Below are 13,362 nucleotides of genomic sequence, written 5' to 3'. Positions count from 1 at the left end.
CAAATGTTATACTTATGTTGTATATTCCATATGGGAGACTTGACATACAGTTTGTACAACTCTGATATATACAAGGTAAAATGAATAGCATATAGTGTGTGTCACGCTAACAGATAGTACATATTAAATACATATTATATTGTAATGCATTACATTTACCATCTATATATCTAGATATCAATATCGATATTCACATATAATATATTATATTATATACATATAACATGTATGTTGTGTATATATTCGGGTCGAAGCGGGTCAACCTTGTTGTATGGCTAGTAGGGGTTTATCACCTCTTGGACATGTTCGACAGGAGGGGGAACAATATTATTTGTAAACCATCTGAGTAATGTAAAAATTCGATTATATGTACATAGTAAGCGATTTAAATAAACGCTCATCCTAAACTCTATCATTCATGTTCATAGTATTAACATTTTTATTCACGGAGAAAAATATTTTTGTTTTCGACAACATAAAATGATTTCGATAATATCATTTATATCTTTATTAATGTTTGTATTACCTACATCGAAGAGCACACGTCGAGTATCCGAACCGTTGCTAAATTTTTAAGTCTGATATTATGACAAGGTTTTATATTTATACTTTGATTAAACTGGGACAAGAAAAAATACATTGGGTTGAGGGTACTGGTTGTATGGAGAATTATACTACCTGGAATGATAGAATTATAAGAAAAATTAAATATAATCCTATTTTAATAGATTTAAGGATATCTAATACAGTTTGCGAATTTGATGTAATAAGAGCCAATTATTTTTGTTATACACATGTCGAGATGGTATACATATTACACTTCAGGTATAATAATATGGCAGACATATTGAATAAAGAGAAAGACTACATTTTCACCAGCTATTTAAATGTAGAATACCTCGTGGCAGGAACCTCGATTAATGACAGTCCTATAGATATATACTTCTGTATTAGTAGTAATTCTCGTTGTAGAACAATTTTCAACCGTGAAAATATAAATAAAATGCAGTTGAGTTCTCGTAATAAAAAGAATAATGTGTTAGTAAAAGATAAAAGAACGTTGTTAGATTTATTAAAAGATTTTAAAACGTGTGAAGTTTGTGGACGTCGTTTACAAATATATGGATAGGAGAACAAGAGCTAGGCAAAATCTATGAGACTATAGGGTCAGATCTCAGTTTATTGGAAGTAAACGATCAAATATTTGATACTATAAATGTTTTCTAGATAAATTGTAAAATATATTGTGAATAAACTGTGTCTCTCAGTTTATTAGAAATAAACGATCAACTATTTGATACTATAAATGTTTTTTGTATGTATGTTCTTCTGAAGTAATATTATTTAACCGTGTTAGAGATAAAAAATGAAGTAAAAATAATAATTATTATAACTTTATTTTTGCTTTTTAAATAAAAATAGAATTATATTATATTTGTCGATAATATTATTCATGAACAATGTACTACGTCATTACAATAATAATGCAAGTATTACGTTATGTCCCAGTATTATACATATTATATTGTATATTGTATATTATATATATTAAGGTTAAAGCGTGTCGGTCTTGTACATCGTATGACTAGTCAAGATGTATTGTATTGACCACGCTCGACCGTGGATCTGAGCGCAACCAAGCGATACCGCAAAATAACTCGCTTATGTACGACCAGATACATCTTATTTTAGTGAAAAACACAATAATCTTACACCATTATAATATTATGACTTAGAGTTTATACTGTAATGTCATGTATACAGAAACGTAAATTATATTATTCTGCGAATTATTTTTTAAAAGGACGGTCACGAATGTAAGGTTCTAGTGATGTGAACGAGTAATAAAACCCGTGACATAATAAAAAAATATATAGGTGTTAAGGGTTAAATAATTTACTAATAACATCATACGATACATTGATGGGCATTCCCCACGCCAAGGTTATCATTTCAATTTTTTTATGAAATTCCGCTATTTCAGTTCCATCTCGTGACAATAAGTCGTATTCGAATTTAAGCTGAAGTAAGACTTCAGCCTGCGAATACGTCGTCACCACGTCTTCGACCTCCCTCAACGTCGATGATGCACCCAAGTACGCCTAAGCATTTATTTATTTATTTATTTATTTATTTTTTAAATAATATAAGAGAAATATCGATTTTAGTACTTACAACATTTTCCGCTTTTAAAATCTGTCCTGTATCACCTTCAATATCACAATCCACGTACTCGATATAATTGGAACCGCGGAACAGTAGCAGTGCTACTGTCTGTTCCAAATTCCAATATTCGAAATGCTTCATTATTTCAACCCATAATTCGGTCACCATAGTATGACGATTTCCCCAATTTATCTGCGAGTAGTAGGCCAAGTCGGCCTCCATCAAATTTAACGTGTCCCATAGTCTGTCTTCACTATTAAAAATAAATAAATAAATAAACATATTTATGAAAACTTATTCTAATATGATAAATATAATTACTCAATTTCTTCTTCTCCGTCGGAATCGTTTCCAATTTCCATACGTTCATTGGGGAAGGGATGGTCGTTGTCTTCATCCTCATCTTCGTGATGAGAATTGCTAGATAATATAATTATAATTAATATAATATAATTTTTTTATGATAATATAATACTAAACATTGTACCTTATTTCCACACGAATGTTCAGTATGCACGTTAAAAATGTGAAAAACATTAATACAAAATCCATTTTATTAAACACTTCGAAATAATCTGTGTAAGACGGAAAGGAGATATATATTGTGTAGTAGATGTCGCGGAACAGACTGAATTAGTTTTAAGGTCCAGTGTGTATGTTGATTGTATACAGCATCCATTCTAGGGGTGTACGAGGGGTTTATACATATATATATATATTATATATGTATATATTTAGGTCTAGATGGATAGTAGTTTCACAGAATAACGCTGTAAACCGTTAGTATACATTATATTATAATGTGTAGAACGTGCTTCCTCTTAATAGGGCAGCGTGACTTGTCCTGTTCTCATACACCTTTTTCCTACGGTCAGTGAAAAGAATGTCGAGGTTGAACATCTGAACACTGTTATCAGTATTTCTAATACAGCTACATTGAGGGTACATTGAGGGTGTTTAGCTACATCCTCTATTATGCTCGACGATCAATATATGTGGAGTACATTATTTTATATTATATTATAATATTATAATATGGTGTAGTAATATATTTCTTCTCTCTCTCTCTCTCTCTCACTCAACGAACGGAGAATATACAGGGTTGCGTGGTGTAGGTATCACAGGTCTAATAATATCGAGGCATCAACGAGAGGTGAGGTGGTGGGGCGGGGAATTGTGGACGTTCACATACATGTCAATCGAGCTGCATACGGTATGGGGTGGTAGGGCATCGCGGTGTGAGTCCAATGTATCGCGGTACTGGTTAGAGGTCCGGAGGTTCTGGCGGCCGATAACCGTCTTGAAATATATGCAGACAATAATTCCCTCACTAACGGGGCTACCTAATGTCTGGTTATTCACAATCGTGTAAACCAATACATCCCGTTTACCGACGAAGTTAGAAAAGTATAATATTATAACACAGTGGTGGGCAACTGGCGGCCCGCGGACCACATCCAGCCCGCGAGCCTTTTTTATCTGGCCCGCGCTACATTTTAGCACTACATTATGTGCTATACATTGTATACATTGTATACATTTTTTTTTTTGCTTTCTATGCTCTGGCCCACTATATTTTAAATTTCTAAAAATTGGCCCCATAGCAACTTTGAGTTGGCCATCCCTGTTATAACATATAATATTTGCTTAAACTTCATCCGACCCTTGTACGGTATATCTGTCTAGGCATTTTACCATAGGATGTATGCGAAGCTTAATAAGCTATTTTATATATTATATAAAAATAATACATATTATAATATAGAATATTTGTAAGTAGTTATCCTTATTCAAATATTTTATATTATTTTTGTGACTATTATTTCGCGCGCGAACGAATACCATATACGAGTATCAGTCGTCGTCTGCAGTTACTGTGAGACCGTTACACCGCCCGCAAGTGCCTTATACGTGATCAGACAGCTAAAACGAATTATCATCGGTTTATTATTTTTCTACAAAGTATTAAAATGAATTTATTAAAACGTTCGGCCGATTACCGATCACTAGTGCGTTTGGTGCACGAGAACTCGAATCCCGAGTATCCCGAGTATACAACGTTTTTATCGAGACTGAAAACATACGATTCACATCCAACGCGGTCGCGCCAAGATAAATATTCGCTGGCCGAATGCGGCTTCACTTATACCGGTACCGGCGACTTGGTACAATGTCATTACTGCGGGTTATTGTTGGGAAAATGGGAGGAAAATGACGAAGTGTGGCAGCAACACGGCGTGCATAATCCCGAATGCGTATTTGTACTGTTATATAAAGGCGCACAATTTATCGAGAACGTTAAAAATGAATTTAACAATATCAATCGTGACGATCGTTATGATAATAGTCAAGTCCGTATATGTAAATCGGAATCGTATGACGTCGTCATATTCGTCATGTTCATTATTACACTGTATATATCTGTATAATATCTGTATATACATTTTCATTGAATAAAACTATATTTAACAATTTAATCGCGTTAATATCTGACTTGACATCCCGCTAACTATATATGTATATGTTTTTACACATGTGTGTACATAATGTATATGTTTTTGAGTATGTATGTATATGTTTACGCACATTATATACATAATGTATATGTTTTTATCCATGTATGTATAGGTTTTTGACCATATATGTATATGTATTCGTACATTATGTACATAATGTATATGTTTTTACACATGTATGTATAGGTTTCTGACTATGTATGTATATGTTTACGCACATTATATACATAATGTATATGTTTTTACCCATGTATGTATAGGTTTTTGAGTATGTATGTATATGTTTTCGTACATTATGTACATTATGTATATGTTTTTACACATGTATGTATAGGTTTTTGAGTATGTATGTATATGTTTACGCACATTATTTACATAATGTATATGTTTTTACCCATGTATGTATAGGTTTTTGACCATATATGTATATGTTTTCGTACATTATGTACATAATGTATATGTTTTTACACATGTATGTATAGCTTTTTGCGTTAGTATGTGTTTTAATGCATAATATATGTATATGTTTTTGTGTATGTATGCGTCGAAAAACCGCTTTACAGAATCGGCGGATAGATGGCGCCACCGGCGGTGGTGAAATGTCACGGCGGCGTCCGATAAGCGAGGCCGCGCCACCGACAGAGCGCGGCGTCGAGGCTCTGATGGGGGGTTAAGCGGGGGTCGGCACGGTGCGGGCCCACGGTGTCGCGCGGTGCACATGGAAGGCGGAAGGAGGGGTGGCCCGGTGTCCCGGTGTCCACGACGTGGGTGGTACAGGCGAAAGGTGGTGGAGGGGGTGGCCCGGTGTCCGGGTGTCCATGACGTGGGTGCAGCAGGCGGGAAGTGTGGGGGAGGGGGTGGCGCGGTATAGCCGTGGAGGGTGAGAGGGGCTCGGTTATGACGTAGTAGGGCTCGTTATAGGCGGGGGAGCAGGTGGAGGGGGTAGTGGTTCGGGTGGGTTAGGGTGGCTCAGGGTGGGTCGGTATAGGCGTCTATGACGTAGGTGGCGTAGGCGGTGGTGTGGGGGAGGGGGTAGTGGTTCGGGTGGCTCAGGGTGGCTCAGGGTGGGTCGGTATAGGCGTCTATGACGTAGGTGGCGTAGGCGGTGGTGTGGGGGAGGGGGTAGCTCGGTGGCCAGGCGTCTATGACGTAGGTGGTACGGGCGGTAGGTGTGGGGGAGGGGGTGGTGGTTCGGGTGGCTCAGGGTGGCTCAGGGTGGGTCGGTATAGGCGTCTATGACGTAGGTGGCGTAGGCGGTGGTGTGGGGGAGGGGGTAGCTCGGTGGCCAGGCGTCTATGACGTAGGTGGTACGGGCGGTAGGTGTGGGGGAGGGGGTGGTGGTTCGGGTGGCTCAGGGTGGCTCAGGGTGGGTCGGTATAGGCGTCTATGACGTAGGCGGCGTAGGCGGGTGGCGTGGGGGAGGGGGTAGTGGTTCGGGTGGCTCAGGGTGGTTCAGGGTGGGTCGGTATAGGCGTCTATGACGTAGGTGGCGTAGGCGGTGGTGTGGGGGAGGGGGTAGCTCGGTGGCCAGGCGTCTATGACGTAGGTGGTACGGGCGGTAGGTGTGGGGGAGGGGGTGGTGGTTCGGGTGGCTCAGGGTGGCTCAGGGTGGGTCGGTATAGGCGTCTATGACGTAGGTGGCGTAGGCGGTGGTGTGGGGGAGGGGGTAGCTCGGTGGCCAGGCGTCTATGACGTAGGTGGTACGGGCGGTAGGTGTGGGGGAGGGGGTGGCTCGGTATAGCTGTGGAGGGTGAGAGGGGCTCGGTTATGACGTAGTAGGCCTCGGCATAGGCGGTAGGCAGGTGGGAGGGGTAATGGTTCGGGTGGGTTAGGGTGGCTCAGGGTGGCTCAGGGTGGCTCGGGCGGGAGGGCGGGGGGGTGAAGCGGGGGGTCACTCGGAGCGGCCTTTCTACCCTACTGTCTATAATTTTCGCTATTAATAATTTATATTCTAATGAACAGAACTGCGAATAGTCCAAATAATCAAATATTGTATATTGTAATATTTTATTGAACCAAAAAAAGTGCTATTTTAATAAATGTTTTTTATTACGTACTATAATTTAAAATTGTGTTACATAGGCACACGTCTTTTCTTAGACACTGAGTGGATAGTTTTATTTTTATTAAATGTAGCTGCAAAAATGCTGAATTTAGATTCTAGCCTGAATGTTTCATTTTTTTGTAATAGTTTCTATTACCTTAGTAATTTTTGGACTTGCTAAAAAGTTTTACCAAATGTAATGAATAACTTCCGACAACCGTAAAAAAAAATGCTTGAAATAATACAATCGTGGTTTTAGAGAAATTTCTGAAAACGTGGCTTTTATAAAGCTTCAATGAGAATTGTTTTTGAATTCTACAATTTATCATATTACTTTCAAACTTAATATCGTAACGACTCAACGCGCACCGTTGAAAAATAATTGAAGCAACATAACAACACAAGTGTCCATAAACCGGGTTCTTGTGGTTTTTCTACAATCGCATTTTAAATTTTAACCTTTCTTAAATAATTCATAAGACTTGATCAATTTCATTTAGTCTTCATGAACTCAGTACAATGAATGCTAATATTGTGTTTATATCTTTACAACTTATATGATTATACTTATCTATATTATGTAATATAATATTATTCAAAATATGTACCTATGTTTATACAGAATTAGTTCTTATTGTTAAACTGTATATTAAGCTAAGCACGTTATACCTAATCAGTTTTACTTAAAATTAAGATACTTTTAAATAGCATTTTTATTTTAAAAATCCAGTATTTGCATCACTTATCAACTTATGTTGTATTCTTACTCATAAAATTCAATACTGATGAAAATAATCCGCCTTCAGAAAATGTTGATCATTAGTAAATTGTAACGACAATGAAAATAAATAATGAATAAAAATTATTTTTAATAACCTTGAATAGTGACTATAAATTATTAAAATATCGTATACAACATATAATTAAGTAATAAATAGTCTGTAGTTATGATTTTATATTGTTTTAATACATTAAAATTATAAAGATTGTATACTGCAGACATGCGAGTTAAAAAATTATTAATAAACATAAATTAATTAAATAGTCCTTTCACAATGAAAAAGTTAGTGGCTTATCGCGCACAATTATAAATTAGTAAAATATTAAATGTATCATTTTATTCTTAAATAACAAGAAATTTTAAAGGTGTTTCATGTTATCAATCACTTATTATTACAAATCACAGTGAGTTATAACAATGTATTAAAACTAAGCATTTCAAAATGTTTACTGTAAAAAAAAATCAATAACATCTTTAGTATTATCTACATAAAATGTTCAAATAACGACTACATGTAAACACTTCATACCTATGGGAGAGGGTTTACATAATTTAAGTGTTTTTTACATAACAAATATACACGTTATTGAAAACCAATAGCTGTTTCACTTTATTTTAGCAGGTGACATTTTAAGATTTATTTTTTTGACGTATACTGATTTGTAATATAATTATTTTTAGTAGCAACACCAACTACACAGCAGAGAAACTTCCATGATTATTTTATTATTATTATTATGCAAGAAACTAGATTTCTGTACATAAGAGTAGTTTTCGTATAAAATGACAATATTGTTGGGATACGCGTGATAGGAATGTGCCAATTTGACGATTTTTTATAATTTTATAAACTAGTTTTAGGTCAATAAAAACTATTGTAATTTGTTGAAATATTATAAATAATTAAAAGTAAATAAATGAATAATTTATGTTCTAGAAATTCTGTGTTTGAAACAATGTACGTATGCCATTGTTAAATAATAAGCTTTTCGCTTAATTTTGTCTTATTGGTTATCTATAATAGGTGCTTCTATTTTAAAAAGATTATAGGCACACTTCGCAATAAGTGTGGTTTTAACATTAGTTAAGTAATCCGAAATATATAAAAATTCTTTTATATGTCATATGATGTTAATAACTGAAGAAACCTAATAAAATTAAATCTCAAATGTTTTAGAAATTTTTTCATTAATGCAATAAAATGTTTGTACACTATCTTAAAAATGTTTATACTAAAAAACAGGTTTCATACATCTAAAAATAAATATTAATTTATAATATTATCAATTATTTATTTTTACCAGATTTAAATTACTGAAAACTTTATTTAATAACTTAATGCATGTCAATTTTGTAAATTGTAGATTATTTTGTAATTGGAAATGTATTAAATGTTCAGTTCATATAGCTTAATTAACAAAATCTATTACAAGATATATATTGGAAGCAACAAAACTCTAAAAAATATATAAAAACTATTTATTCTCTAAAAGCATTTTAAGTTAAGATTTTGACGAAACCATTTATTTATACGACAAATAATGTTTTTGGTTATTTTGTTACAATTCAAAAACATTTTTTGGAATAATTTAAAACATTTATGTAAAATATTATATTATATATATATGGACACATTGATTTCGTTCAATTATTGATAAGTATTATTTGTTTATATCACGAACTTATTCACACCATTCTACGTTAAGTTGGTATTAGCACAAAAGTTTATAACAATATTATATATTATAATATAAATATTAGTAAATATACTATTATAATAATATATTAAATGCAATGTTTAAGCAAAAATTGATTCAACCTAAAGTATTAAACTAATAGACAATAGTAAAATAAATGTATAAATAAGCCATTTTAAAAAATATTTACTACTGATATAGTAGTAAAATGGACGATCTGTCTTCGTTCATAATCATTTTTCATATGCAATGCAATGATTTATCATTGGATTCAAATTTCACAATGACTCAATCAATATGATTCTAATTGCATAATCGACATATATACTGTATTGCAGAGCAGTTACCTACATTTTATACAATAAATATTAATAACAACCAGTTAAATATTTTAAAATCTAGAAATTTACAATAAAATAAGGTGTCTGGTTAATTTATATTTGTATTATCTTGTAAATCATCATATTCTATGAATCATGCCTTAGTTGTGTCCACTTACACAACATTTATAGCACTAGATGAATTTCTTGAGTTATTAGTTATCTTATACTTAGATCAGAACCAAAACAACCAACAGATCTTATTCGTATGAGGAATTTATACAATTCTAGAAAAGCTGTACAAAACGTCATATCTTCACATTCAAATTTTAAGTCTCTACAAAATAAAAAGAAAAGGTTACTGTAGGTTAAATTCTTATGTATATGAGTAGATAACCGACAAAGAGCCTTTAACGGAAGGTTTCTTTAATCTGTTTTTATCCAAGCCATAAACTCTTCCATCTATTTTATTTATTTTTCTAATTAGTAACAAATTGTAAATTGTATTGTAAAAAATAAAAATGAAAAGGTTACTGTTTCATATCACTTATATTATTGGTAGGTAGTTTCAAAATCACAGCTTTAAGAGAGTTCTCTTTTCACCTGCCAACTTTATATCAATCATATTAAATAAGTAGTGTGATACCTACATTTGACGTAGTACTTAAACAACTTGTTGAAAACAAATGAAAAAGTAATTCAGTAGTTTGCCAAAAATCATACGATTTAATACAAAAATAATGTAGGTTTAACATTTTTAGTGACTATAATATCGTTCTTGATGAATCAAATATAATATGTTATAAAATAATGATAATGTACAAATTTAAGATTTTTTATTTTCTAGTCAAAATATTCAATTCATTTAATATTTATACAATAAGAATGTGTAATTTTTTTATTGATTTTGATGCATTTATATACTACCTATTTTTGGTAAAGAATATAATTTGTAATTAAGATAGACATGGAAACATACATTAATTTATGCTGCTTTATTATGCATTTTCTCGAGCTAATTCTGCTATTAAATATTATAACTACCCTTTTTTAAACAAACACACTGGTTTATCTTCAACCTTTATTTATTTTTTTCATTATGTCCAATTCTTTGTACTTACAAACAGATAATTCACATTTCACAACGAACAGAAAGAAGTGTCCACCTGGCCAACGTCAATTTTCAATATTATGGATTTATTTTTATATCGCTTTATTGTTGACTCTACGTTTGGACTCCACGGACATTGTACATCTACGAATACGCACCTACATTGCAACTTGTAAGTATTGAAATTTGCAGTACAATATAATTATAGTAACATAATCTAACGTCACTGTTTCGGGTAAAATTATTTCCCCCATCTGGATCGTCAGCAATACATATCATATGCGCGTAAGTAGATTTAGTATCATTATTTATTAAAAGGAGATCATTCAGAGCGAATCGAATCAATGTCACAACCACAAAGTCCCACAACACATGTGGCGTCGTCCATGTAGTTATATATAGTATCCCTCCCTTTATGATAACACCCCCAATTGCATCTTCCCTCTTGCCAACACAAAGTGGGATGCGTCAAATAGGTTAGATAAAATAATATTATGTAAACGAGCGCGTTATTATTAATATTAATTTACCCCTAATCTCACTCTTACACACATCCATACTCATTCCGTCTTTACCACATAGATGTTCAAGTCGTGTTGAAAGATTAGCCGTATAAAGAGGACGCTGTCCCTTCGCGTCCAAATATAATACACATTTATAATATCACGCACACACCCTCACCCCGTCGATATCCTAAATATATATAGCAACACATTTGCAAAAAATGACTTCCGCGTACCGTGCACCGTCCAACCGTCACACTAACCATTAGATTTATTATAATATTATAGTTGTTTCGATGTGCGTATCATAATAACACAATATATTATCTTGTCTGACGTGAGGTAGTCTGTCTGCAGTGCGTCTGTCGTTCGATCGATCGGTCAACCACATTAGTGAATAATTACATCACCGTGCAATTATTATAATTTTATTATTATTATTGGGAGCAAGCGTTTTATGAACGATGGTGGCTTATTTATAGGGTCAGTGAGCATACATTATAGTATTAATAACGTTGAAACGACGATAAATTACGTGGTGAATCAACATTTTGAAATAAAAAAATTTCGAAAATAATCTAGCAATATTATTAAAATCGATCAACTACACCGGACGCATAAAGCTGTAAATGGTACCTATATCGTTATTGTAATACAATGTTGCTTTTCGTAATTATAATTTCATTATTATTATTATTGCTATCACTGTTGTTGTTGTCGTCATCATCGTAGTCGGCTGATTGTATACCTATATATAATATATATATATATATATATATATATATTATATTGAATGCGAGAATAAATTATATCTAATACCTGATCTAAAGCAGCACCTCGGGGTTATTTCTCTAAATGTTGTGTCGTCAACAATAGTATAGGATAGAATACAATTCCACCCATGCCACCATATTATCACTCGATAATGTTGCTGTCCGTGTTACTGAAAACAAACGAGTACCGTCGTCGACTACACGATATCGACTATTGACAATTAAACCGTTTACAATAATTATCATTTATCGCCCACTCTAACTTCGTGTATAATTCTCAAAGGCGTCCGGAGGATAGGGGGCAATTGAAAGCAATTCCTCCCACCCACTCTTGACTTTTAATATCAGACAAGATACATATGGTAGACATTTTGAATCTAGCCACATCCCACTCCTAAAAATAAATGTTAATTGATTATCCCTCATACGCCGTTTTTAATTTTACCATGTGAGACTACTTTTTACGCTTATCTATATGCCCGACATTTCTTATATTATTATAAATTATAAAACCTATCATAAAGACTGCACTAAACATACCTATATAATTTGGGCTGAGGGCCTATGAATATATATTATTATTTTATTATGACATTTAAGTATCATTAGTTTTAAGTTGATGATATTTATATATATAGTAGGTAGTAGGTACTTATGTATTATGACAAATATGACACTATTAATATTTCATAATATTTATATTTATATAAATATCGTTATTCATTTTTTAAAAAATCGAGAAAGTCACGCTGCTGTTTATTAGGCTTTGAGTGTACCTCGTTATCGAGTAGGTTAGGTAAGAAAACAATTCTAAGTGGATTCACTGTCAACTTCTATATCTAAAGATTTTTTGCTATTTATTTAATTATAATACTAAATAAGTAAATTATTTTTATAGGCATGGGAAATTCGGTAGATTAAATTAATTTTTGCAAAAAATCCACGTTATAATAAAATTATTCTATTGTAATATTCTATTAAGTATTAGATATTTTTTATTAACTTTATAAGTCAATACCGATGTGACGATGTAAATAAATTGATTGAATAAATATTAACGTTTTTCCATAATTTTTTTTTAATTTTTCCAATAATTTTGAAAAGTATTAGTAACTAAGGAATATCTATTTTATTTCTGACTTTTTTGATACATTCTTGGCTACCACATGAAAAATGAATTGAAATTGTTAACAATCAAGAATAAAATTCTGAATGTTATGAAAATATTATACAAATGATAATAAAATTAATTTTACAACACAATATAAGACTACTGGCAGACGATATGAAGTATTCGCATTTATAAATATTGTTTTCAAACTGTTTCTTAAACGTTGGTAAAATCATTGTAAAAATGTCTGACGAGCATTATCTTCCAGTTGTTTTCATGGTTTCATATAATTAAGTCTAAAGAGTGGCTACACAAAAATGAAGGACAAGTGTTTGATTTG

General features: G+C 33.0%; 2 protein-coding genes across 4 annotated transcripts in view; both read right to left on the bottom strand.

The window, feature by feature from the left end:
* Positions 1 to 13,362, bottom strand: part of LOC107173679 (limbic system-associated membrane protein-like) — a 209,983-nt gene that overhangs the window by 58,151 nt on the left and 138,470 nt on the right. The gene's annotated exons all lie outside the window — the stretch shown is intronic.
* LOC149057442 (uncharacterized) lies at positions 1,509 to 3,151 on the bottom strand. Its single transcript, XM_089222767.1, has 4 exons — positions 2,654 to 3,151; positions 2,488 to 2,586; positions 2,176 to 2,419; positions 1,509 to 2,102 (listed from the first exon to the last, which is right to left on the bottom strand). Exons 1-4 carry the CDS (start codon positions 2,716 to 2,718, stop codon positions 1,881 to 1,883), a joined length of 630 nt encoding a protein of 209 aa, XP_089078893.1. The 5' UTR covers positions 2,719 to 3,151; the 3' UTR covers positions 1,509 to 1,880.

This window comes from Diuraphis noxia, unplaced genomic scaffold (genome assembly GCF_037042655.1).
Source record: "Diuraphis noxia isolate RWA-SAM2 unplaced genomic scaffold, SU_Dnox_SAM2 contig0003, whole genome shotgun sequence".
In the NCBI taxonomy this organism is placed as follows: domain Eukaryota; kingdom Metazoa; phylum Arthropoda; class Insecta; order Hemiptera; family Aphididae; genus Diuraphis; species Diuraphis noxia.
The sequence above is the reverse complement of the archived record's forward strand: the minus strand, read 5'-3'. Positions and strand labels throughout refer to the sequence as shown.